Genomic DNA, 23,356 nt, shown 5'->3' with positions numbered 1-23,356 from the left:
TGAGGTTTTTAACTTGACCTCTGTGACCACTTTCTGCCTCTGGCCTCAACCAAAAGGAGCTGTTTTGTTTTCAATATAGCACAGAAATGTGTGTAAGTGACACASTTCAAGCAATCAGAGCCAGAAGATTGTTGTTCAAACTCAGGTTCTACCRGATGAGCTGTAAGTCCTGTCTGTGCCTGTGATGGTGATAGTATAAAGAATATACATAATGAGCTTCAGAATATAAACAAAAAATAGTTTTAAATTAGGATTGGTTTAGAAATTCTACTGAGCTACTCATTCTTAAATGTTTTARAATGCTTCAGAGATAAATTTGTATTAGTATTTCCTGTTGGGYTTCTGTACTGCCAGCTGCTTTCCAGTATATAATTCCATTTGTTTTCTTTAACTGTCCCAAAGTCAGCAGCTGCATTTTATTTTTATTTACTAAGCAAAAGCTCATTTTGTACAAAATACATGTAATGTAAAATAAAATCCAGTATATGAAGTTTCTATGGAATACACTCAGTTATTTCAGATGGTTTTCTAGTAGCATGAGCATTGTCATTCTGTTGACCCAATATCAGGCCTGAAGGAACACAAATAATGRCAGTATTGTGCTTAGGTTGCAGTATTCTTCCTGCACTAAATCCCATCAGAAGCTGAACATCAAGTGTAGTACATGGTATGCATGAAAACTTCAGTGATGTCAGTAGAAATTCAGTGTGGTAAGTAGTAGTTTTAGGTTTTTCAGCTTCAAGRCTTGTTAGATATCAATGTAGTGCTCAAATAGCAAGGGACAGRTTATTATGTCAACAAAAAGATATTTAGAATATAGCAACATAGTGCTTTAAAGGCAGAGAATCTGGAGAAACAAGATGGGGGCTTTTGATTTCTGAAATAAAAGGATTGAATCTGAGATTAGGTTTTCAATCAATTACCAGATTGATCTGGTAGATCAGACTTAACTTTTTGCAATACTCTTTGAGACTTTGGGTTTCCTTCTTGTATTCAGGTACCTTCRTGTAAGTATCTTTGACTGAAATTTGAGTGTACAGACTTTGCAATGATTGTATAAAATGGATGCTGTATTTCTGTATTACATTCCATTGTAGATTGGTGTATCATTAGTTACTTTTGTTTGTCTGCCTTGCCGTTTAGGAGTATTGTATGCTGAACAAGTTGGATGAAATCTGTCAACTTGACATTTCCTCCCTTCTATTCACATCATAAGATGCAATTAAGAAATGGAGATTATACTTAGCATTCTTTTCCATAAGTGAGATGTCTTTCAAAGGTATGAGTTGTGATTGCTCACACGATGTTCTGCCATCCCTCTTTTGCTTTCTCTCTTTCAGCCAAGGCCCCTCTTACAAGCCTGACATGCAGCACAGGGAGTGATAAACAGAAATGTGCTGAAATTCACTGTCACTGGGGTTTGGTGGGGTTTGTTTTGTTTGTTTTGTTTTGTTTTTCAGTTTGAGACTTACTATTATTTATTTACTGTTTTTATTGTTAGTAGTAACTAAATTGCTACTCTCMAAGAAATAAGCTGCTATGTAGCATAGCCTAATCTTTTATTAAGACCCAGACCCACTGCTTAATTTTTATTTTAAAACTGAATAAGAATTTAAAACTGAATAAGTTTTAAGAATTACTTGTCTGTAGCAGTGAAGTTTCTCAGTTGACTGTGGTCAGCTAAATGCATGTTTGAAGCCCCTGTCTTGGATTACAGCTCACTCAGCATTTCTGACTAATACACTCAGAAACCAGCTGAGACCATCCAGGCTTTCCAGCATTCTGGAAAATTTAAAGGCCATAAATAAAATCAGTTTGTCTTTTTAAATCAAAATGTGCAAATACARTTGGCTTTTTCTGTCCCAACTCACTGTGACATTAGACTTTGAATTTTAAGCGCAAATGGAATTTGTGGTGCATAAAGTTTACATCCTCTGCTTGGAGCATTGAACTTGGACTGGAATACTTTCAAGTTTCAGTTTGACTTTTTGTTGTTACTCTAAAAATATCTTGCAACAGAAGCAGCATTGTTTCATGCWTAAAATATGGAGCTGTTTTTGATTATCCTGTGTTATTTTGCCCACTTTCAGCTGCTGTTGTCAGTTATTTAAGAGCTTAAGYTTTTTTTGCTGAGCATTCAGTATTTAATGTGGTGAATGCCTTTTCCCAGAATCTAATTCTAGTGATGTATCCCATGTACCTATAAACATCACCTCCCCCMAAAAGATGCTGCCCTTCAAACACATATGGAAATTACTTAAGTGGTCTGAATAACCTATGTTTATCACTGTTTTCTTTTAAAATTGATTGGTTTTTTTAAGCGCAACAAAAGAACATTAATATTTTGTGTACTGATAAAACTAATCCAGGGTGCAGAAATAAATGCCAGAAAGAGAGCAAATAATGTCAAGTATGAGCAGAGCTGGCAAAAAGTTGTCTATTTAAACCCTTTATTCTAATTTTGCCTGGGTTATTTCTCACTCAGTTCACTTCACTGCTTCCTTTACTCAGGCTGTAATGAGTTTTCTTCCCATTCCATGCTGCTTTCCCCCTTTTTCTGGTCTTTCCAGAATCTCAAAAGAGTGAAATGCTGCTCTCCCCGTGTGCATGGTTTTCCATGCCAGCAGCCTGTGCTGTGTCCCAGCAGGTTATGGATGGCTCCAGTGCAGGAATGGCTCTGCAGCTCCTGCTCACTGCTGGGACTGGTGCAASTGTTGTCTGTCCTAACTGGGCTTACTGGGACACTGAACCCCCAAGCCCTCCTGGACAGCCCTGTCCCAAACCTGGCCTGGCTGCATATGGACAATTACACAGGCATTTGGAAGATTTTCAGTTTTGAGAGACACACAGCCTTTAAAGGGCACTGGTCAGTATTTTACAATTAAAATGGGTTTCCTTACACTCAGTGCCTGAGCTGTGTTATGAGTTCTGTGTGGACTTGCCTGTCAGTTCTRTTGAAAGAATATCAAACCCACTGGTTTTGGTAATCCTTAAACAGTTTCTTACTGCTTAGATGTAGAGATGCCTTTTTCTGGAAGGGGCTTTCTACTTTGGATGGCTTTCCTTGTTCTTAGAACTGTTTTCTTTTTCCCACATGCTATTTCCTTGTCTGTAAAGTGGTATTTTTTTTAATATTCGTTAGGGTGAAGCACATCCTGTGAAGCAGAATGGAGTTTTTGAGACTGTCAGTAGTGCCATGTAAGCCTGTGTGAGTGTTGGATTGGGGGTGCCCTTCCCTCCATGGGGTTTACACGGAGCTTTGGGCAGCGCAGCCCCTGCAGTCTTAGCGCCTTTTTTCCTTTTTTTCTTTTTAAAGCATCTTAAGCAGAACTTCAGAATTCAAGATTTCTTCTCTTGTGGAACAATTTTGTATCAGATATTTTTCTGAAGTGGGTTGGGAGTCTTGTTTTATGCTAGTAGAAAGGTTAAAGAAGAGCAGGATAAAACAGGCTGTCCCAGAAGGCTCTGTTGAGGGAATCCATGGAACTCCGTTTGCTCTGCAGCTGCTCTCGGGATCCAGGATAAGGACTCTGCATGTTCATTGCTTTCACTCTCACTGCTGGAAAGGTTGCAGTCCTGYTCCTTCACGTTAAAATAATCTGAATTCCCACACCTGCATCAAAATCATTTTACACTTATTTAGGTAATGTAGTTGGCATTCTTCTGGTTTTTAAGCAATGTATAGTGAATGAAGGCTTAGGTGCATTTTATTATGTTTAATACTGATAYAGACACTTTTTTCAATAGGATTAGTTTAATCATAAAGTTCAGGTTCTCTTTTAGGGTATTAAAAATCATTGTTGTCAGCCATCCTTGTATCTTTTTGTATCTGAAGGAAAAAAACTAGTTTGGTAATCAGATTATGTCATTCAGTTGCATCCCTAGGTGCAGCTAAACCAGGATTTGATTTTCATTCTCCARGCTTTTTGTGTGTGGTTTTTAAAGCTTGTAAGTTGTTTCTGTTGTTACTTTGACCACTGAATAAGAACTCCAGTGCWGATTGATGCTTTTGAAAGGTTTTTGTCTGGAGGCTGCTTACAAGTGGAGAATGTACAACTTGGAGGTTTTAAAAAAMCAAAAGTGGGGTTTCACAGGACCTTCCCCTATGTGTTTGTGTGACACTAAAGAACTTGTGAGAGGTCATCTTCCTTCCACTCCAGAAGTGATGTAGTCAGTTTTATATTCTGGTAGACACCAGGCAATGTCATGGAMTTTTAAAGTATTGTTCTGGTAGCTAAAATATTTCAAATTACAAAACTTCGGGTTAGTAACAAGTAATCGGGGGGGTTTTGTGTTTATCAGTGTGTGGCATCTGCTAGTATTTAGCATTGTAACAAATTGTATTTTGACAGCTATTTCTAATGCATTTTTCTAGTATTGCTTCCCTAATGTTACATTCCTGTGTGGGAAGCATAATACTTTTATTTGTAGGAAATTTAATGTTAGCCCTAAGGATGAAATCTGGAAAGTACTGATTCAGTTCAAAGGGAGGTTTTTCTTCCCCCTTTCTGTCTTTATTGCATTAAATTAAAATGTTTCTTACTTGTGTATCTGCATTTTCCCAGTGGATTCTGCAGAACGGGCAGAGAGGGGCGAGTCGTGCTCCATTGCTGCTGGCAAATGTTTTCCTGGGTTAACTCCTTCTATTTAACAAGTGCAACTCTGGGCTCTTTATTTTGGCATATCACCTAATGAGTGACAAAAACTTATTTTTAGCAGGTGACTGCTGCCCAGAGAATGCCTCGCAGGTTCCAGCAGCATCTGGGACCAGTGCAGATTTCTCCATTGGTGACCCACCAGGCTCTGAGGACAATTCCAGAATGAACTTGGCCAAAGGAGTCTCAATGTCACTGCCATCCTCCCCTCTGCTGCCACGCCAGTCCTATCTGATGCAGGCGAGAGCAAACAAGAAGTCTCCAGGTAAGAAGAAACAATAAACAACTAAAATCTTCAAAACATGGTAACTCAGTTATTGATAAATGTTACAGAAAATAACATAGTAAAATCATATTAAACTTTAGCAACAAGAACAAGAGCAGTGCATGTTCCCAGGTTGGAAAAGTAATTGGTTATTAAATAGAATGTATTATTTCATATGGCACCAAATTATTCTAATTCATGTTGCAGATATTTATATTGAAGTGCCTGATTATGATTAAACCGGTTATTTATGGTTAGTATATCATGTAGAGGACTGCTGCAAAAACATTTGATTGTGCCTGTATTAGTGGCTGTGTGAGTGTTGTCTGTTTTACAGTTAATTTATTGTACCTGTATCGCCATGCACAAATGTATTCATAGATAAATGGCTGTAGAAGTGACAAGAAAGTTATTAATTTTCAGTGGTGGTGTCCTCACTAGTGCCTACACACTGGTGTGTGAGCCAGGCTAAATATGGGGCTCCGTGGCACTCCTTTTATCAGCATTCCGTGCATAGAGATCATTGCAGCACACGGGCATCACTGGGGTTCACTGGGGTCACAGCTGGGGACAAGTGGAGCTCTCCATGTTCCTGTTGGTTCTGGAGACACTGAACACGTTCCAGTTTATAAGGTCTGGGAGCAGGGGGTGGAAAGTGGTTATTACACACCAGCCTGAGGAAGAGGAGGGAAACAGCTGCTGGCGTTTCACACCACATAGATCAGGTTTGTTTTCTAGCAGACTTTGTGTTGTGAAAAGCCTGGAGCGTGTGTTTCTCACAGGAGTGGAAATGCGGCAGCTCGCTGATCTTTGTCTGTCAGAAGTGCTCCTGTGCTGTTTTTTGCATCATGGAGAATGGATACAGGACATAAAGCTGGACATGCTCAGCTGGGTGCATTGCAGGTGCAGTGAGGAAGCCCAAGTACGTGGAGGGTCCCCGAGTGCCCGGGGAGGTGACGGCGCCACTGCGGAACGGCGCAGGGTCAGGAGAGCCCAGCGGCAGCGGTGAGTGAGTGAGGGTTCTGCTGTGTTCCACACCAGCACTGCTGCTGGGGAACKGGGAAATGGCAAAGCCCTTTCTCTGCTGGAGGAGGATTTGCAAGGAGGAGGTGCTTGCCATTTCACTGCATTGTCTTTGGAACAGTCTCYGTTCTTGGGGCTGGTCATGCGCTGCAGTCAAAGTGGTGTCCTGAYATTATTGAATGCCACATAGACCAAAGGCCTTCTAGCCATTTTTCTGAATTTGTATTTTATTATAAATTGACTCCAGATGTGTRGCTTTGCATTCCTTACACTGCTTCAGTTTAGAAATTTTGTAAAAGTTTGCTGACTAAGACAGTAATGGTTAACTCCTGTGTTGGCAAAGCTGGGAGAAGCCACCTCCCTAAAGTTAACTGGCATTCTTGAAAGGTTTTGTGTTGGTTAAATCTGACTAGTGTGTGACAGAATGTGGCTTTTACTGTGAATGTTACAGTCCAAGCAAAATGACCCATATGTTGGTATATGACCATATGCAGTGTATTTTTAGATTAATTTTTCAGTTTAACTAACCTCGTTATCAGTGAATGTAACTGATGATGTTCCAGGTGAAATTYCTTTTGTTTTCCTTTTGTTTCAATTTTAAAGGAAACTATAGTTTAAACAGCCAATGTTTTCTTTCTAAAACATAGATGCTTAGTAGCAAAAATAGAACTGTTTGTAATTGTTTTCACCATCTGTGTGAAAAGGTATAAATTACCCAGGTCCCTCTTRTGCCTTCATCTTCACAGCCATCTTGTAGTGCTGGCATTAAAGTTCAAAGTCCAGCTGGGAGAGCGTGTAGTCTTTGTCCTCCTAAGGTAAAGGTGACCATATTGTGATTTTTCTGCTCTCACAGAGCTGCAGCTCCCAGATTGTGAGGCTGCAGGAGATCAGCACCAGATACTGATGTTCAAGGATTGAACAGTAGATGCTCAGTTCAACACCTCAGGCTTTTAGCTTTGGTCTCTGTTAYTGACTGAATTTGGTACTATGCCTAATGTTTACTCAGACTTCTCAGATATTAGAATTTAAATTACTACTGCTAATAATAATAATAAGAGGGGTTTGTAATTTTGAAAGAAGAATGAAGATGTTCATTTCACAGACTGCAGGATGTGACTTAAAGATTAATTGTAATCTTTAAAATGGCTATTTTGTAGAGAAAAGGTATTTTCCAGTCAAATTTGAAGGCCTGTCGATTTGTTACAATTCTGTGGTAAAATACTTTTGCTATTTACTTTCAYAGACTTTCTTTTGGGATTAAGTGAGAATCACATAATTCAGTCTTGTAGAGTAAAGCCTCAGGCTGTCTGTAAAATAAAGAAATACATGCATTCCAGTAGGCATTGAGCTGGAGTAAAATAAAGACAGAGGCTTGACTAGTAAACTGCTCACGTTTGCAGACATTGGGGTTTATGTCACTCACAAAATACTGCTGTTAGGAGAATCATTGTATTGAATCATTGCTCATCAGTCCAGGGATGAACTCATTGCACTTAAACATTTCTTGTTTGMCTGGCAGGTGGGCTTTTCCTCCCCTAGCTTTGTGCAGCTATGCAGAGGATGCAAGACCCACCAGCAATTAAAAGTCTGATGGACAATTTGGTTGTACTTTTTCTACCTCTTTTAACAGTTTACAAATATAAGACTCTAACCTTCAACYTTTTTCCTCCCGCTCCAAAGCAAAGCCTGACAAAGACTCAAGCTGTTCTCCTGCAGCACAAGAATTGATGACAAGATTGGGTTTTTTACTGGGGGAAGGGATYCCAACTTCTGCTCACATGGAAGAGAAAAGCGAAGTTATGGTAGGATAATGGAATATAATATATTTAATGTTCATCCTGTTTCAGAGAGGACTAGGGTTATTTCCTCTATTTACTAGATGCAGTTACTTGATACCTACCAAACTACCATCCATTTTAATGGAGATATAGTAACAGAATTGGACTTTAATTTTAACAAGTGTTTGTTTTCAAGAATGTAAGATCAATTTACAGTTTCAAAACACACAAACTGAGTAGACTTCTCACCATTTCTGGAGGTTAAATCTAGTTTACTATGAATGTGAATAGCTTCTAGAGTTCCCTCTGCCTTTAGTATCTAGGAGGAAATTTTTGCCTTCTGTTTTCAGTGATTTCCAAGAATGGAGAATGTCAGTATTTTGTTAAAATGGGAGCATGCTTGGGGAAGGGGGTGWGGTTATTTCTTCCTGAGAAGTTCACTTCAGTCAGACAGTCCTTCTCTGTCATTTGGGGTAGAGGGATTGGAGAGAAGCAAGCAGCTACTCATCTGCTAACCAAATCTTCACAGTAACTACCAGCCTCTGCTCCTCTCTSTTACTCTCTCCACTCTTAGTCCCAGCCTGCCTAAATTTTAGTGCATCAGTTTGGGTTTTCACATGACAGTGAAAAATCGATAGGACTGGAGTTCTAGGTTTTTTCAGCACAAAGAATAAATACAAGAGGTGAAGGGAAGGGGTTCCAGTAAAATGTAAAATAGAGAAGAAATCTGCCTCACTGCAGTTCTTCTGCTGAACTGTGAAATTCCCTTATTTTCTTCACAGGTCACTTTTTAGGAGTAATATGAAAGATTAACATGCCCAATCTGGACAAAGCTTTTACTTGTTGAGGTTTTTACTTTGATTCTGTCTCACCCTGAGCTCTGTGGTTTGTAGCCCAGCGGTGTCCTGGGGCTGTGCACTGATGTTTCCTGTTTGTTGTTCCCTGGCAGAGTGCAGTCCCCAGCCAGGGAGTGAGTCCCTGTTCCAGCCTGAGCAGCAGCACCACCTCTCCCAGCACCGACAGCCCCTTCTCCACGCTCACCAGCTGCCCTGGCACAGCAGCAGCCAGCAAGGGCAGTCCCTGTGGCAGCATCAGCACCCCCAGCTCCACCCTGGAGAGCAAGGACAGYGGCATTATAGGTGAGCACCTTGCTTAGCAATGCCCCTCACAGAAATGAGGCATTTTCCTCTTCAATGTGCCGGTCTCAACAGCTGCTTTGTGTCACCCTGTTCATTTTACACTGTCCATGGGTCCCTTTTGAAAGAATGAAATCCTCTTCTTGGCTGTAGTGGCTGCTGTTGTCAGGTGTGCATTTCTCTTCTTTTGTTTTCCTGGTGCAGTTGTAAATTCTCCACTTCTTCCTTTGAAATAACCACTCTTCTCTGGTTTTCTCCATTTTTTGTTTTCTTATGCCTTTTTCCTTTTCCATCATAGAGGTCTTTACARTGCTCTTATCTTTCCTTTAGCTGAGGATCTCTCTAGGTCTGTGTTGCTTATTTGTAGCATATGAAATTTTCATAGCAGAACAAGTCCATCTTACTGCTGAAGAACTGCACACATTATTGAGAAATTACTGGTAAATGTTGTCACCATAAACCACTGGAAACATTTACAACCATGGTGGAACCACCTTACTCCCCACAAAAAAACTTTTATTTGAGCCTCTGATTTTTACTGCAGCACACTTTAAAAACATAAATCAGTGTGTTTAATATAATCTGAGATTTTATTCATATGCTCTGCTGGTTCTGGTTCATCATGCATTATTTGCTCTGTCTGACAGTGAAATGTAGGAACAGTAAGTAGCTCACTTGCTGGATGGTTTCTACCAGGATTAGTTTGCCAGGTGTATGAGTGCAGGCAGATTGTCATCCTGATATAATCAGGTGAGACAGACACCTCTGAACAACACTGAATTTTTGTCATTTATGTTTTACATTTGCCATTTSAGAATGAAAATTCTAATGTATGTGCCATGTTCCTCTGACATAGTTTTTTTCACTCTTTTTCAGCCACTATAACCAGTTCATCAGAAAATGATGATCGTAGTGGATCCAGTTTAGAATGGAGTAAGGATGGGAGTCTTAGAGCTGGAAAACATCAAGGCATCAGTCACGATCGAAGAACAGATAAYTGTTCACCAGTTGCAGAAGAGGAAGCCATTGGATCTTCTGAGAATTTGTCAAAAGATGTACCAACAGGRGAGGGTCCCCTTCCTTATGCTCAGAGTACTGGCTCTTTAATAATGCCCCGTCCAAACTCTGTTGCAGGTAAAGTCCTGAGATAGAGGACAAGAGTGTTCTTAATGRTAGGACATTTCTGTTGAATCTTTTTGTTGTTAGTATGAAAGTATCTCTGTAGACTAAAAAGAAAAAAGCCAATATTCTGAACTGAGTAGATGAACGTTACCTAAATTGTTTAAAACTGTCATCCAGAGAGCTGTTACAGTGCTTTCTGGAGCTATTGATTAGGTCAGGATATCTGAAACACTTCAAAGGGAMTTTTGAAACACTTAATCAGTTATTCCAGGACTCCAGCTGGTGACAGTGGATCAGGATATAACAGGTAATACCTGAACCTATGCTAACGCTCCTGACCTCACTAATGTGGTTSTTCCCACAACAAAACAGGAAACTGTCCTAATGTGAGAACTGAGGACATTTAAATGGGGAAAATACGTGTTAAATCGTTAATGAACTTGATTGAAACACATTTTGTAAATGTTTCAACGTGAATGACTTTGTTGCCATTGTGTAGAAAAACTACTCTGTAAGTAAATGTGGATGAAGAACTGTCATAARTAGTAGCATTCTTTGTAACTTGTGTTGAGAGAAAAATAAGCTTCAGTTCTTTCATACTCYAGCAACAAGTTCAACCAAATTGGAAGATTTAAGTTACTTGGATGGACAGAGGAATACTCCTTTACGAACTTCAATTCGCTTGCCTTGGCACAACACSGCTGGCGGGAGGGTGCAGCAGGAAGGTAAAGGTGGACACATTTACACCTATTTATTTGTCTGTCTGTCTGTCTGGCTGGCTGGCACAGTCCCACAGTCCTGCAGTGTTTGTAAAGTGCATGGGCTCTGTGGAACAGCTCTGTCCTGCAGGGTTGTGTCAGAGTGCACTGACACCTGCTCTGCACGGCTGCTGGCACTGCTTCTGCACAGTGCTGTGGTTCAGAGATTGTGTGCATCTGTTACAACCAATCACAATCAAAAGCAGAAAAATTTAACCAAACTCCTAGTAAAACTAATTTTAAGGATCATATGTAGATACTGTTCTGTCCTCTTCCATTTATGGTTTTTCATGGTCATAAATTAATGCAACAGCAGTTGTGTAATATTAGATTTGGCTAATGAGTCTTCAGAGCATTTTATAAAGGAATATTATTATTCCTGTAAATTTTAATGTATTTTATGCAATAGAATCCAATTCTCCCCTAAGTTGTCAGGGGTTTCCCAAATGTGTAGATCAAAATAATCAAAAGTGTAACTTCTGATCCTGTGACTTCAAAAGCACAGGAAAACAAGATAGTAAATTTTTGTATTACTTCAAGGGATTTTTTTTAACAGAAAAATTAATTTTTTCTCTGTAACTTTTTCTGTTTCTCTGCAAGTGTCTTTACAGATTTGAAGACCTAACACGAGATGTTCAGCACACAGTTTACTCAAAACTGAAAAATGGTGCTTCCGAATTTGTAGAATTATTAATGTATTTTTAAGAAAACTTATTGGATTCTACAACTTATTGAGTTATATTATAAAAATATTGTTAGATTATACTTGTGGCTTCTTTCCTCTGTAATTTAATTCATGCAAAAATTGTAGAAATGACCTGAACTGAGACAATCAGATTTTATTGTTTTCATGATGAAAGCACTAGAACATTGGTTTTTGACTGATAGTAACAAGGCTTCTAAATGATGTTACCTTCTGAAACTGTGCTTTTTGAGAGTGTGGCATGTTTTTTCTAATGAACTTTTCTCCCTGACACGTCTTTTCAGCTCGTTTCATCCCCTACAAGCCTCAGGACATTTTGCTGAAGCCCCTGTTGTTTGAGGTGCCAAGCATAACTACAGACTCGGTGTTTGTTGGGAGAGAATGGCTCTTTCGTGCCATTGAAGAAAAACTGCAGAATCCTGACCCAGCACAGAACAGGGGAGCCATCATTACTGGGAATGTGGGATTTGGGAAGACTGCAGTCATTTCCCGACTGGTGGCACTCAGCTGCCATGGAAGTCGCATGAGACAAATCGCTTCCAGCAGCCCTGGTGCATCTCCCAAAAGTATGTTCCTTTGCATGAGACAAATAGCTTCCTTCAGCCCTGGTGCATCTCCTGAAAGTGTGTTCCTTTGCATGAGACAAATAGCTTCCTTCAGCCCTGGTGCATCTCCTAAAAGTGTGTTCCTTTGCATGAGACAAATAGCTTCCTTCAGCCCTGGTGCATCTCCCAAAAGTGTGTTCCTTTGCATGAGACAAATAGCTTCCAGCAGCCCTGGTGCATCTCCTGAAAGTATGTTCCTTTGCATGAGACAAATCGCTTCCAGCAGCCCTGGTGCATCTCCCAAAAGTGTGTTCCTTTTCAGAGTCGTGCTCTGTGTTAGTGTGCTCACAACAGCATCAGATGTTTACTCTTTTGGCTTAAGGTAGCCAGGACACATCAAGTCTTCAGCAAACATTTTATTCTTCTGATGAGTAAAGGAAGGAGTTAAAATTTTAYGTTCTGACAAATACCTTTGACATGATAAATGTGGGCTCAGGCTGTCAGAGACGTGGGAAGGTGGAGGCAGTGTGCAGCATCTCTTTCTTTTATGGGGCAGGGTGTACCCCAGACTGGGGATGGGACTTCAGCAGCCTTGTCTCCCACATGTTTGGAAAGGGAGCAGTGAGTGTTTCTTTCCTGCTCTGTACTCTCTGTGTGCTTTCCATAGAATTTTTGTAGAGGTAAAAACAAAGCTATGGAGAAACCCCTTCTGTCTTWTACTGAGATCCATAGTGTCCTGCTACCAGATCAGTCCAGTGCCTACATTTACTGGAAGGATGTGAGACTTCATTACTGCTACTTCCCCACGTGACACTTGAAATATTATTAATAATGAAAATTATAAATTTCCTAAGAGTTCAGTCATATAATAACTGCTGGTTTAAATGAGACATTTTATATGTAATTTTCGGAAGGAAACTCTTCACATCAGCATGGTTTTGCTTTCAGTAATTCTGTAGTTTTGATCTAAAAGTCAGTTGAGTTGTTTTAGAATTCTGAAGTTGGAAATGTGTGCCTTTTTATCCGACTAGTTAGAGGCTTCTTTTAGTGATGTTGCTCAGTTTCAGTTTTGACTCTAGCAATGAAGATAATCTGTGGTGTTTTCCTGGAAAGCTGTCCGCTGTCAGCAAATTTGGTCTCTTTTGTTTGTCCTTTAAAGCAGGTGGTGACTGCTGTCAGGAGATTCCCTTGAGCCAGTTCCCCGTGGTGTGTGCCCCTGTGTCGGGTGACAGCAGCACAGTGAAGGCTCTGGCATGTCCTGAGCACAGAACTCACCCAGGGGATTCTGTCAGGCGCCTCGCCTCCAAGGTGAGTTTTCACTTCTGGAAGGTGTTCATTGGGTCAGGAGCCTCCATCCTGGGGCTCAGCTGGCTTTGCAGAGCACCGGGAGCAGAGGGCATTGCTGGGACAGGGACAGCCCCTGGGCATCTCTGCCTGGTGRCTGTTTGTCTGCTGAAACCACTCACCTGCCTTGGGTACCCATCGGGTGATTCCTGAATCCTGCTGCTCTCACTGACTCGGCAGCTCTTTAATTACCTCATTTCTCATCAGTTTTGTGTGGCTGTGGGAGCTTGGGATCTTTCCCCTGGCAAAGGGCTCTATGTTCTCTGCAGGGAGCTCCTCACTGYACCTTCCAAAAGCAAAATTCATGGCAGGGAAGGTGGTGGGGGGAAAGATAAAAGAGAAAATGTTTGCTTCTTGGATAACCCATCTCTGTACTATGATACACGTTGTGTCTGAATGTAGTTCCACTATTTTCCATACTCAGAGGATCTGAAGTAGTTTTTGTATTATTATGTGTTTTATTTTTTGCCTAAGTAGTAAAATTAACGAGTGTCTCAATTGAATATTTTATATGAATAATTGCGGGCAAAACAYGAGATCTTTAACATAAGCAGTCTTTAAAGGGATTCACATTCATTTGAAGCAGTGTTCTGAAAGCCACTGAAGTGCAGGCTTTTTATTCACTGTGAACACCATGTTTTCCTTGTGGTTTGGTTTATTTGTTTGTTTTGGGTTTTTTTCCCYGAAGGAATATGGGTTATGTCCTGGTTTATTTTTAAGTAATACACAGCTTTGGAATGTTTGGAATAAAGCCARTTGTCCTATTTCTCCATTTGCTTATGTGAGCATGTCTCAATAGGTATCTGTCATTTGCTTTTGCCTGATGCTGATCCAGTTAGTCCTTAGGTCGTTAGGGTGTGGGACATAGTGTTGTTAAATTACAGTACTAGATGGCCTGGTCAGACCATCAGGTTACTTTTCTTGTGCTGCTTCRTTAATCAGCTGCTTATCCACTCTATCCAAATGTCACAAACTCCAATTGTTATGTTTTCTTGCCAGACTCTGACATTTTGATTTCTTCTCCTCTCTGTGTGCCCTGCAAGGTCAAARCCCTATTTCACTGCTTTCCTTCCTGTGTTTGACAAAAGCCATCAGAGGCTGTTACAGCATTGGATCKAACACTGAGAGAGAGATTTAATGACACTGTGGTAACTGCACTAACTAGTACCAAGTGAAATGCTGAAGTTAATGCTTTTCACGTTCTCACCGGTGCAGGTGGTGGCTTATCACTACTGCCAGGCTGACAACACGTACACGTGTCTGGTGCCCGAGTTCGTGCACAGCGTGGCCGCTCTGCTGTGCCGCTGCCCGCGCTTAGCGGCGTTCAGGGATCTGCTGAGCAGAGAGCCCCAGCTGCAGAGTGCGCTGAGCCTGCGCTCCTGCGTGCAGGACCCGGCAGCTGCCTTCAAACGRGGAGTGCTGGAACCGCTGGCAAAGCTCAGGAGAGGTATGGGAACCTGCAAATGGAATCAAACTTCATAAAGAGTGCAGAACAAATAACACACAACGTTCCCGGAGAAAGGGATTCCTTAGCTGTGCTCATTGTTTGTAACAATCAGCTGGGGTTTGAGCAGCTGATTTGTGTTTGAATTAAAACTCTGTGACTTGTGAAATTTCCACAACCTTTCCTATTTACTTTTTTTGCCAGAAAACTGAAAGATAGCTACAGCTTGAAGTTAAGGCTGGCACATTGCATTAAAGGATTTTGTTTTAGCATTTGAGTTTTGTCACRTACTTTTCTGTTGTAATTTTCTATGCCTAAACATCGGCAAAGTGGATGTGGGTTTTGCTTGCTTTTAAAGTGGATGTGACAGTTTTTTAAGAATCACAGAATCTCCTGAGTTGAAAAGGACCCACCAGGATCATCAGTGCAAGTGCTGGCCTTGCACAGACACCCCAATAATCCTGTCCTGTCTGTGAGAGAGTTCCCCAAACGCTCCTGGAGCTCTGGCAGCCYCGGGGCYGTGCCCATCCCTGGGGAGCCTGGGCAGTGCCAGCACCCTCTGGGGAAGAATCTTCTCCTGATATCCAAAYTRACCCTCCCCTGACACAGCTCTGGCCATTGCCTCGAGTATGGTGTGGAAAAGAAAGCATGTAAAACATGATTTTTGTATTTAAAAAAATACTAGCAATCTCCTCCTTGAAAACAGCTGCTTCCCAGTGTGTGCCAGCCCGAGCAGATTCCTGATCTGTGGCACAATGGGGTGGTTTTTACCTACATGTGAACAGAGSATACTACTCCTGTTAAAACTGCTTTTAATCTCCTAGTGTTGTTATTAATCTCCTGAATAATGCTTGAATGCCATAACATGTATTGGGGTGCATAGAGATACATTTCTGTTTCTTGACATTCAGAATTTGAAGATAAAAATGTGTCACTTAATGGGGGAGTTAATTTTTATCCTTTCCTTTTTTATTTTCAAATTTCAGAGCAGAAGATTCCTGAGGAAGACTACATAATTTTGGTAGATGGTTTAAATGATGCTGAATTTCATAAACCTGATTATGGTGACACAATTTCTTCATTTATCACAAATATAATCTGTAAGTTTCCTCCCTGGCTGAAGCTCRTTGTGACCGTAAGAACTAATTTCCAGGTAAAAACAGCTTTTAACACTTTTCTTACCCTCAAAGACTAAATGATAATTTATATTGGTGCAGCTGCATTATTACGAAAAATACTGGACTTGGAAGAATTAAAAATAAAGTGTCTCGGGTTATTTCCTTCCTTGCTTTGTTACATGTTTATTTGCGGTGCACAGATAAAATATTGGAGGCATTTTCTTTCTGAATCCTGTTACTGCATCTGCCAGTAGAGTTGATAATGGAAGAAATGATGCTAGTTTGGTCTGTTCCCTTGGCCCTGAGGRGTGCAGTGTTAAGGTGCAGATGTACAGCCCTCCCAGAGTTTGTTTCTCCTCTGCTGCTTGCCACGAGCACTCAGAGTTTAACTGAGTTTAACTGAGTTAAACTGGCTTGTGGCTTTAAGGAGGGATTTCTGTAGCAAGGACTGTTCCCTCTCTGGAGTCGAGAAGTCTCTTTGCTTAAAACATCTCACTAATCTTAAAGTGCAGCTTTTTGAAATCCATTTCATTACATAAAGTGGAATAGAGTTCCTTTTTAAGTTACCAAAGTCTGGAGATGTTTGTTCAACCTTTCTAATATATGACTCTATGTAAGAAGTTTCTGCTTCTAAAACTTCGATTTTAGAGATCTTTAAGTAAAACTTTGGAAGTTTTACTTTATGTGTGAAGTTGGAGTTAGAAGTTGTAGAAGTGTTTCTTTTAAATAAAGGTCTTTTGAATCTATATTTACAGAAACACAAAAGTGTGTTCAGGTGAACCTCCTGAAGTGCTTGGTGCTTGAGGCACGTGGGGTTGGAGGTGTGTGGATGGCACCTTTCTGTACACTGTTCCTGGAGAGTGAAATGAGGGGAGTCTTTTCTGTCCTTTCATTTGTGATACTTCTTAATAAATCCTTCTGATCATTCCTTCTGCCTCCCCCTCTCCCTGGACTGTCTCAGGGTCCAGTTCTGGCAGCTGTTTTCCATTTCCTCAACTCTGAAGGGGTCATTTCTATAGCTCATCCCCTTCAATTGTTGAGCTTGGTCAGTGAAATCTTTGAGAYCTTCCTATGAAAAGTGATAAAATGTAGAAATATTGTTCTACATCTTACGAGGGGGCAGTATTTGCAAAAATGATCTCAGGGATGCTGAATTCCTTTTTAATCTGGTGCTCACTACAGAAGTGAAATGTTACAGAAATGTGCTGTTGAATTCTCATTCAAAATACTGTAATGTCTTTGTTTTGTGTCTTTTTTTTTCCTTTCTTCCCCTCTCTCCCCTTCACAGGAAGTGGTGAATTCACTGCCATTTATTGCAATATCCTTGGACAATTTTCCTGACAACAAAGAAATTCACGATGACTTGAATGCTTATATTCAGTACAGAATTAATAATAGTCAGGAAATTATAAACAACATATCTTTAAATGGAAAATCTGATGCAGCCACTATTGGGAAAGTGAGTAAYCACCTGATCATGAGAAGCCTGGGATCTTATCTCTATTTGAAACTCACTCTGGATCTTTTCCAGAAAGGTCATTTAGTAATCAAAAGTGCCAGCTACAAGGTTGTTCCTGTGTCTCTGTCAGAGCTGTACTTACTGCAGTGCAATATGAAGTTCATGACAAACTCAGCTTTTGAGCGAGCTCAGCCCATACTGAACGTGGCCCTGGCATCCCTGCACCCCATGACAGATGATCAGATTTTCCAGGCTATTAATGCAGGACAAATAAACACTGAACAGCAGTGGGAAGACTTCAGTCAGAGGATGGAAGCCCTTTCATGTTTTCTGATCAAAAGACGTGACAAAACACGCATGTTCTGCCATCCTTCCTTCAGGGAGTGGCTTGTCTGGAGAGCAGAAGGTGAAAATACTGACTTCCTATGTGAGCCAAGGTAAGTAAAAACTGCACTAATTCATGGGCAAATAACCAAAATTAGGTTTTGTATAATAGATTGCAACAACTGGTGACAGGAGAGAATGATTTTAAAACASAAGTACACCTAATTTTTTCCAAAATGAAAACTTTTATTAAAATGCAAAGTTTGTAATGCGTAATTGTAGAAGTCTGAAATTTGCATTTGACTTAGCTCCTTTTATGGAGAAATGAGAGTGCAATATTGTTGTTAATATACCAGAATTGTTGAGAATCCCAGGCAGCAGCACCTTGTCTGTGTAATGCAGACTGTGGGAATAGGAGGAACAGATCCTTTGGGCTTAAATGTTGAGTTTTGTAGAACACTGACCACTACTAAAGGTAGTAGGTGTAGGATTACTAAGTACACATTTTATCTCAGATTTAGCAAGTACTCAGATGTTGTGCTTCTAAAAGGATTGGCTTCTCTCTGAAATACCTGCAGCTCCTGACTCTGAGAAAAAGGGAGCAGTGTGGAAACCACGTCCAAGCTGCCATGGGGACAGCACAGAAATACCAGAGTGTGCTTCCTCTTCAGAATTTGACCTTCTTCGTTTGGCATTATTGCATTATGGAAAGACTTTTGTTTAGATATGATAGTATGTTTCAGTTGTCTGACAAAGTTGAGCTGTTATAACAGGCATAAAGGTGTGTTAGAATATTTACTTCAACGCAGTTCCAAAAGTGGTTCTCTCTTAATCCTTTTAATTAGGAATGGACATGCTCTGTTGGCTTTCATGTTTTCTCGACAAGAGGGAAAGTTAAACCGCCAACAAACAATGGAACTTGGCCATCATATACTTAAAGCTCACATTTTTAAGGTAAAGCTTGCAGCTTAGTAGGCTTTATGACCTATCCATATGAATGTGTSAGAGATTATCCTCTGACTTGCTTGAATAATTTGTTGGAAGCTTATGCAAAATGTTTGGTTGTGCTGTTGATCCAGATTTTACTTCTTTTTATACTGAGTTGTAAATTAAAATAGGACTGTAAGTCTGTAGAGAGATTTCCTATTACATTATTTCTGTTAGGGTCTCAGCAAAAGGACCGGAATTTCTTCCAGTCATCTGCAAGCCTTGTGGATTGGTTACAGCACTGATGGACTSTCTGCAGCCCTGGCTTCCCTAAGAAACATCTACACACCCAACGTGAAGGTAAGAACATGAGGCTGCTGAATGCTGGAGTCAGTGCAACCTTCAGCAAGAGAAGCAGCTCATCTCCTTTGGGACAAACCTTGACATCCTTTTGTGAGCTGCTGCTAAAGTTCAAGTTCGTTTTCCTCAATAGTTTTAATGGGTTTTGCCTTTTTTCTGCTCTAGCTGTTCTCTGTAGCACAGATGAGTGCGTGGGTGCATTTTTGGGAGGTGGATATTCCACGTGGCCTTGCTGGGCAGAGCCCACCCCTCTTTGCTTCTGTGGGGAATTGTAAAAAGGGGAAATGCTGTGAGAGGAAAAGATTTAAAATACCGCAAGTTTGCACTATTACTTGAATCCCTAGCTTATGGATAGCAAAATCCAAATTGGTCAGTTGGAATTTGAGCCAGCTGCTAAGGCTCTTGATTGGGAATTTGTGTGTACATGAATAACATCTCTATGTGCTCTGGCCGTTTTGAGATTTGCTTTGTATTCAGCCTGGTTCTCTCTTAATGGAGGTAGTTACATTAATTGCAGAGAGGTAGCAAGTCACACGTGTAATTGTGGTGAGAGCAGTGAGTTTCAGGGGAGAGACAAGTCTTCTCTTGGGAGTGCAGTGAATACAATAATGTATTTACTAAAAGAAGATTTTAAACTGGTCTGTTGGTGTATATGTGATAAAGTTGATGTCTGCCAATAAAATCTGCATCAAAATTGGGGAGTAACAAATGAATACCTGATCAAGATATCAAATTCAGACAAATCTGAGGAAAATATTATTTTGTTTAAATTAAATTTTAGGTGAGTCGGCTACTGATTTTGGCAGGAGCAAATGTGAATTACAGGACTGAAGTACTGAATAATGCTCCAGTGCTGTGTGTTCAGTCACACCTTGGACATGAAGAAGTGGTTGCTCTTTTATTGGAGTTTGGAGCTGCTGTTGATGGAACTTCTGAGAATGGGATGACAGCGCTGAGTTACGCAGCTGCTGCAGGACACATGGACATTGTGGCTCTGCTGTGCAGAAAAGGTGCCAAGGTGAGCTGTGCACAAAGACTGCAGAGCTGCAGCTGGAACAGTCATGCAAAGGCCTAAGGAAGCTGTTAGTGATTATTTAAGCATACAATTATCAGGCAGAGGCTTGAGGGGCGAGTCCAGTCTTCCATGAAGCACTTTCCATGTGCCTCTCACCACAGCCCTGTAACAGATCTGTTCAGCCAGTTCTGGGTGTACCTCACYGTGCCCTTCCACAGCCTGTTCACATCAACTTGCCTGTGACTGTGACTGAGACAGTCTTAGAACCCTCAGAAGTTTAGGTCAAGGGCWTCCCCAGTTCTCCTCACCCCCTCTGGTCCCCCTGAAGCTGCTGCCTGTCCAGCAGACCAAACATAATTTCCCCTTCCCAAGCCCATGCTGACCAGTACTGGTCATCCTGTCCTTCCTGTGTTTGGCAGTGGTCTCCAGGATTAATTTTKCCATCAGCTGCTCAGGTGAGGCTGTTGGGCTGTAATTCCCCAGATGGTGCTCTTTGGCCAAAAGTCAGGAGCAAGAGCTGCTCTCCCCCAGTGCTCCGAGCGTCTCCCTGCATTGTTAACCTCAGACATTGCTTTGTTCCCCCTTCAGGCTGACTTTGCAGACAAGAAGGGCCAGTGTGCTTTGGTGCATRGTGCTCTGAGAGGGCACTGTGGAATCCTGGAGCTGCTGCTCAGCCTGGTTTGGGTGCCGGGGTGCCCMGAGCAGGATTCCCTGCGGAAGCAGCAGGCGCTGCAGCAAGCGCTGACCGCCGCCGCCAGCATGGGCCACTGCCAGGTGGGTCCAGATTCGGGTGAAATCACCCCAATTGTGCTGCAGTGCTTGCAGCTGCTTTGAAAAGAGACTTGCAAAGAATTGGTGAAACTGCTGCTGTTTGTCGTGGTGTGTCTTAGCAGCTGGTGTAAACGTTCTAGCYGAGTATCCAGTAATGCAGGTTGCTTTAGGATTTGTCTGGATGTAGTTTGCTGTATACTTTTTCCTCTCTGTTCTTGAAGTTGTCCTAACTCTCTAGTGGTGATGATGATTTTCTGTATCGCTGATCCACCCGAGTATGTTTCTACTTCAGGTTGAATTTTTTTCAATTTTTTTGTCACATGCAGTTGCACAGGCTTCAATTCTTAGCTTGCTGCTCATGTCAAGTAAGAGAATTCAGCTCAGYGTCACTTTAGACAGAAATTTGGGAGGGAACACTAAAAGTAAACACATAAGAAGTACTTCAAAATGCCTTAATACAAGTATATCTTCTGTTCATTGGGAAAACAAATTGTAACCTTGCTAGAAAAGTAGTGGGTAAGAAAAGATACTTGAATAAAGATCATGCTAGGCTGAGGGGCCTTGGTTACGTATTAAGTGATGTACCAGAGTGGAGACAAAATTTCTTCAATAATTCTTCAATATTAACTTTTTTTTCTAAATCTATTTTTAAATTGTTATAAGATCAGGAGTCTGATCTTTGAAGTTGTTTAGATGATCCAAATATAGGAATGTCTACATGCAGTTAATTTATTATAAGGTATATGAGCCATTATTATCTTACAATAAATACTTGAGGATTCTGAACTATGGTTGAGTTGGATTAATGGATAATTCCTTCGCTTTCATAAAAGTTCTTGTTTGCTCTTCACTGATTAAATTAAAGCAGTCAACTCCTGAATATCAGAAAATAGATCACATTAATCATAAATACATACCTGAAAATGTCCATCTTTTTCTATTTTCAAAGACATTAAGAAGCTTACTTCTTAGCTAGAAAAAAGACCTGTGTATTTCATGAATTGTAATAAATTTTGTCCTAGCACGTTCCATTCTGGGGTTTTCCAAATATTGTATACAGCAGTTTTCAGASAGCCTGAAAACATCCAGATCCTTTCTCCTTTCCTGCCTTTGTTTTTTCCTGTAGCAACCCAAGCCTTGTCAGTGTGGTTCTCATCCCTCACCTGTTGACCATGTGCCCCATAGAAAATCCGTTTAAAGCAGCCATCAGAAGAGGTTTTAATTTAATAATCTTTTAGCAGGTGGTTTCACAACATAGATTTCCTTAATATAGTAGAAACATCGCAAAACTTAATTTAAAACTTATTTCAGCTTTAAAAATTACCATTTATCAACATATGCTTAAACCATTCTGGGAAGAAATTTAGAAAAACAGGTAAGATATAACCAATGCAGAAGGAAAAACTTAGGTATTGCCATTTTACAAGAGTATGCAAATATCCTCAGTTTTGCGCTTTTATTTTAGACAATATGGAACGTCTTCATTGTACTGGGATGCTTTATTTCTGACATCATTGTTTATTTTGATTATTCTGGTGTATATAGGTTGCATGGGAGTTCATTAAATTATCCTAACACCAAACAATCAGTTCAGAGAAGGCCACGGGGTTTTTTTAAAACTCTTTTTGGTATTGTTCACTTGCCCTCAAGTCGTGAAAATTCTACTGAACTTGTTTTGAGCAGTCTGACTGATTTTCTTTCCCATTGATTCTGAGCATTGAGAGAACACTCTCGTTTTACATCTTTTATTTCTTGCTGTCACGTAACAATGACAACTGATGCTCTTGTGGTTTAGCACAACTTTGCTCGCTGTTTTTGGCAGGTGGTTCAATACATCTTGACACTTGAAAAGGAGCATGGCATGGACATCAATGACACTGATGCCTTGTGGGGAGAAACAGGTATTTCCTTTCTCATATTTTTCCTAATTAGAGCTGTTCATTTAAGAATAAAGAGGTCTTAATTTTATGTTCTTAGCTTAATTTCTGTAATAAAAATAATGGGAAATACCAGTTTTATTCATAAAATGCAGTTTATAAGTATAGAGTTTTAAATTACTGAACCTATTCATCTCAAGTATTGAAGAATCATTTTATGTTAAAATTGCTGTAAATTACTTTCTAACTAAATTGAAAATTGTGGAAATACAACACTTAAGTTTCAGTGTTTGAGAAAGAAAATTTGTTTAAATCTCATTAGTTTTAAGGAAATGCTGGGCCATTGCCTCACTTATTCTAATTAGGCAGTGGAGGAAAAGAGCTGCCTTTGGGCATCTGAAAAGGGCAGATGTTGGTTTGAAGGCAGAGTGTGAGCCCTGCAGTGGCAGCTCCTGAGTGCTTTGGGAGAGCATCTCCATCCATGGAACCCCTGCGGGGATGAGGGGCAGAGGCTCTCACATCCCAGAGGAGCAGATGTGCTTCATCCCTACACCTGTACAAAATCCTTGCYGCAAATCCTGTCAATTCCAAAAGCCATACATCTTTTCCTACATGAATTTTGTTCTTCAGTATTTTCCTGTCTGTATTTTTTATTGAAATCATTGCACGATGCATTCGTAACCTTCACCGTTGAGGAAGTGAACTCTCTGAAAGGGGGATTTTAGAGCAAGC

The 23,356-nt window shown here is 40.6% G+C and overlaps 1 protein-coding gene across 1 annotated transcript in view; it reads left to right on the top strand.

Moving 5' to 3' along the window:
* TANC1 (tetratricopeptide repeat, ankyrin repeat and coiled-coil containing 1) overlaps positions 1–23,356 on the top strand; it is a 59,599-nt gene that overhangs the window by 27,630 nt on the left and 8,613 nt on the right. The window contains exons 4-19 of the mRNA XM_057385336.1: positions 4,717–4,920; positions 5,824–5,925; positions 7,624–7,745; positions 8,671–8,860; positions 9,734–9,991; positions 10,585–10,704; positions 11,725–12,006; positions 13,145–13,293; positions 14,545–14,776; positions 15,760–15,926; positions 17,180–17,787; positions 18,520–18,628; positions 18,839–18,961; positions 19,743–19,979; positions 20,565–20,750; positions 22,570–22,648. Coding sequence (XP_057241319.1) covers positions 4,717–4,920; positions 5,824–5,925; positions 7,624–7,745; positions 8,671–8,860; positions 9,734–9,991; positions 10,585–10,704; positions 11,725–12,006; positions 13,145–13,293; positions 14,545–14,776; positions 15,760–15,926; positions 17,180–17,787; positions 18,520–18,628; positions 18,839–18,961; positions 19,743–19,979; positions 20,565–20,750; positions 22,570–22,648 — 3,168 coding nt within the window. The remainder of the gene's footprint in view (positions 1–4,716; positions 4,921–5,823; positions 5,926–7,623; positions 7,746–8,670; positions 8,861–9,733; positions 9,992–10,584; positions 10,705–11,724; positions 12,007–13,144; positions 13,294–14,544; positions 14,777–15,759; positions 15,927–17,179; positions 17,788–18,519; positions 18,629–18,838; positions 18,962–19,742; positions 19,980–20,564; positions 20,751–22,569; positions 22,649–23,356) is intronic.

This window comes from Malurus melanocephalus, unplaced genomic scaffold (assembly GCF_030028575.1).
Source record: "Malurus melanocephalus ecotype Western Australia unplaced genomic scaffold, MMel_1.1 scaffold_811, whole genome shotgun sequence".
Taxonomy (NCBI): Eukaryota; Metazoa; Chordata; class Aves; order Passeriformes; family Maluridae; genus Malurus; species Malurus melanocephalus.
Note: the sequence above shows the minus strand (reverse complement) of the source record. Positions and strands in the feature narration are given on the sequence as shown.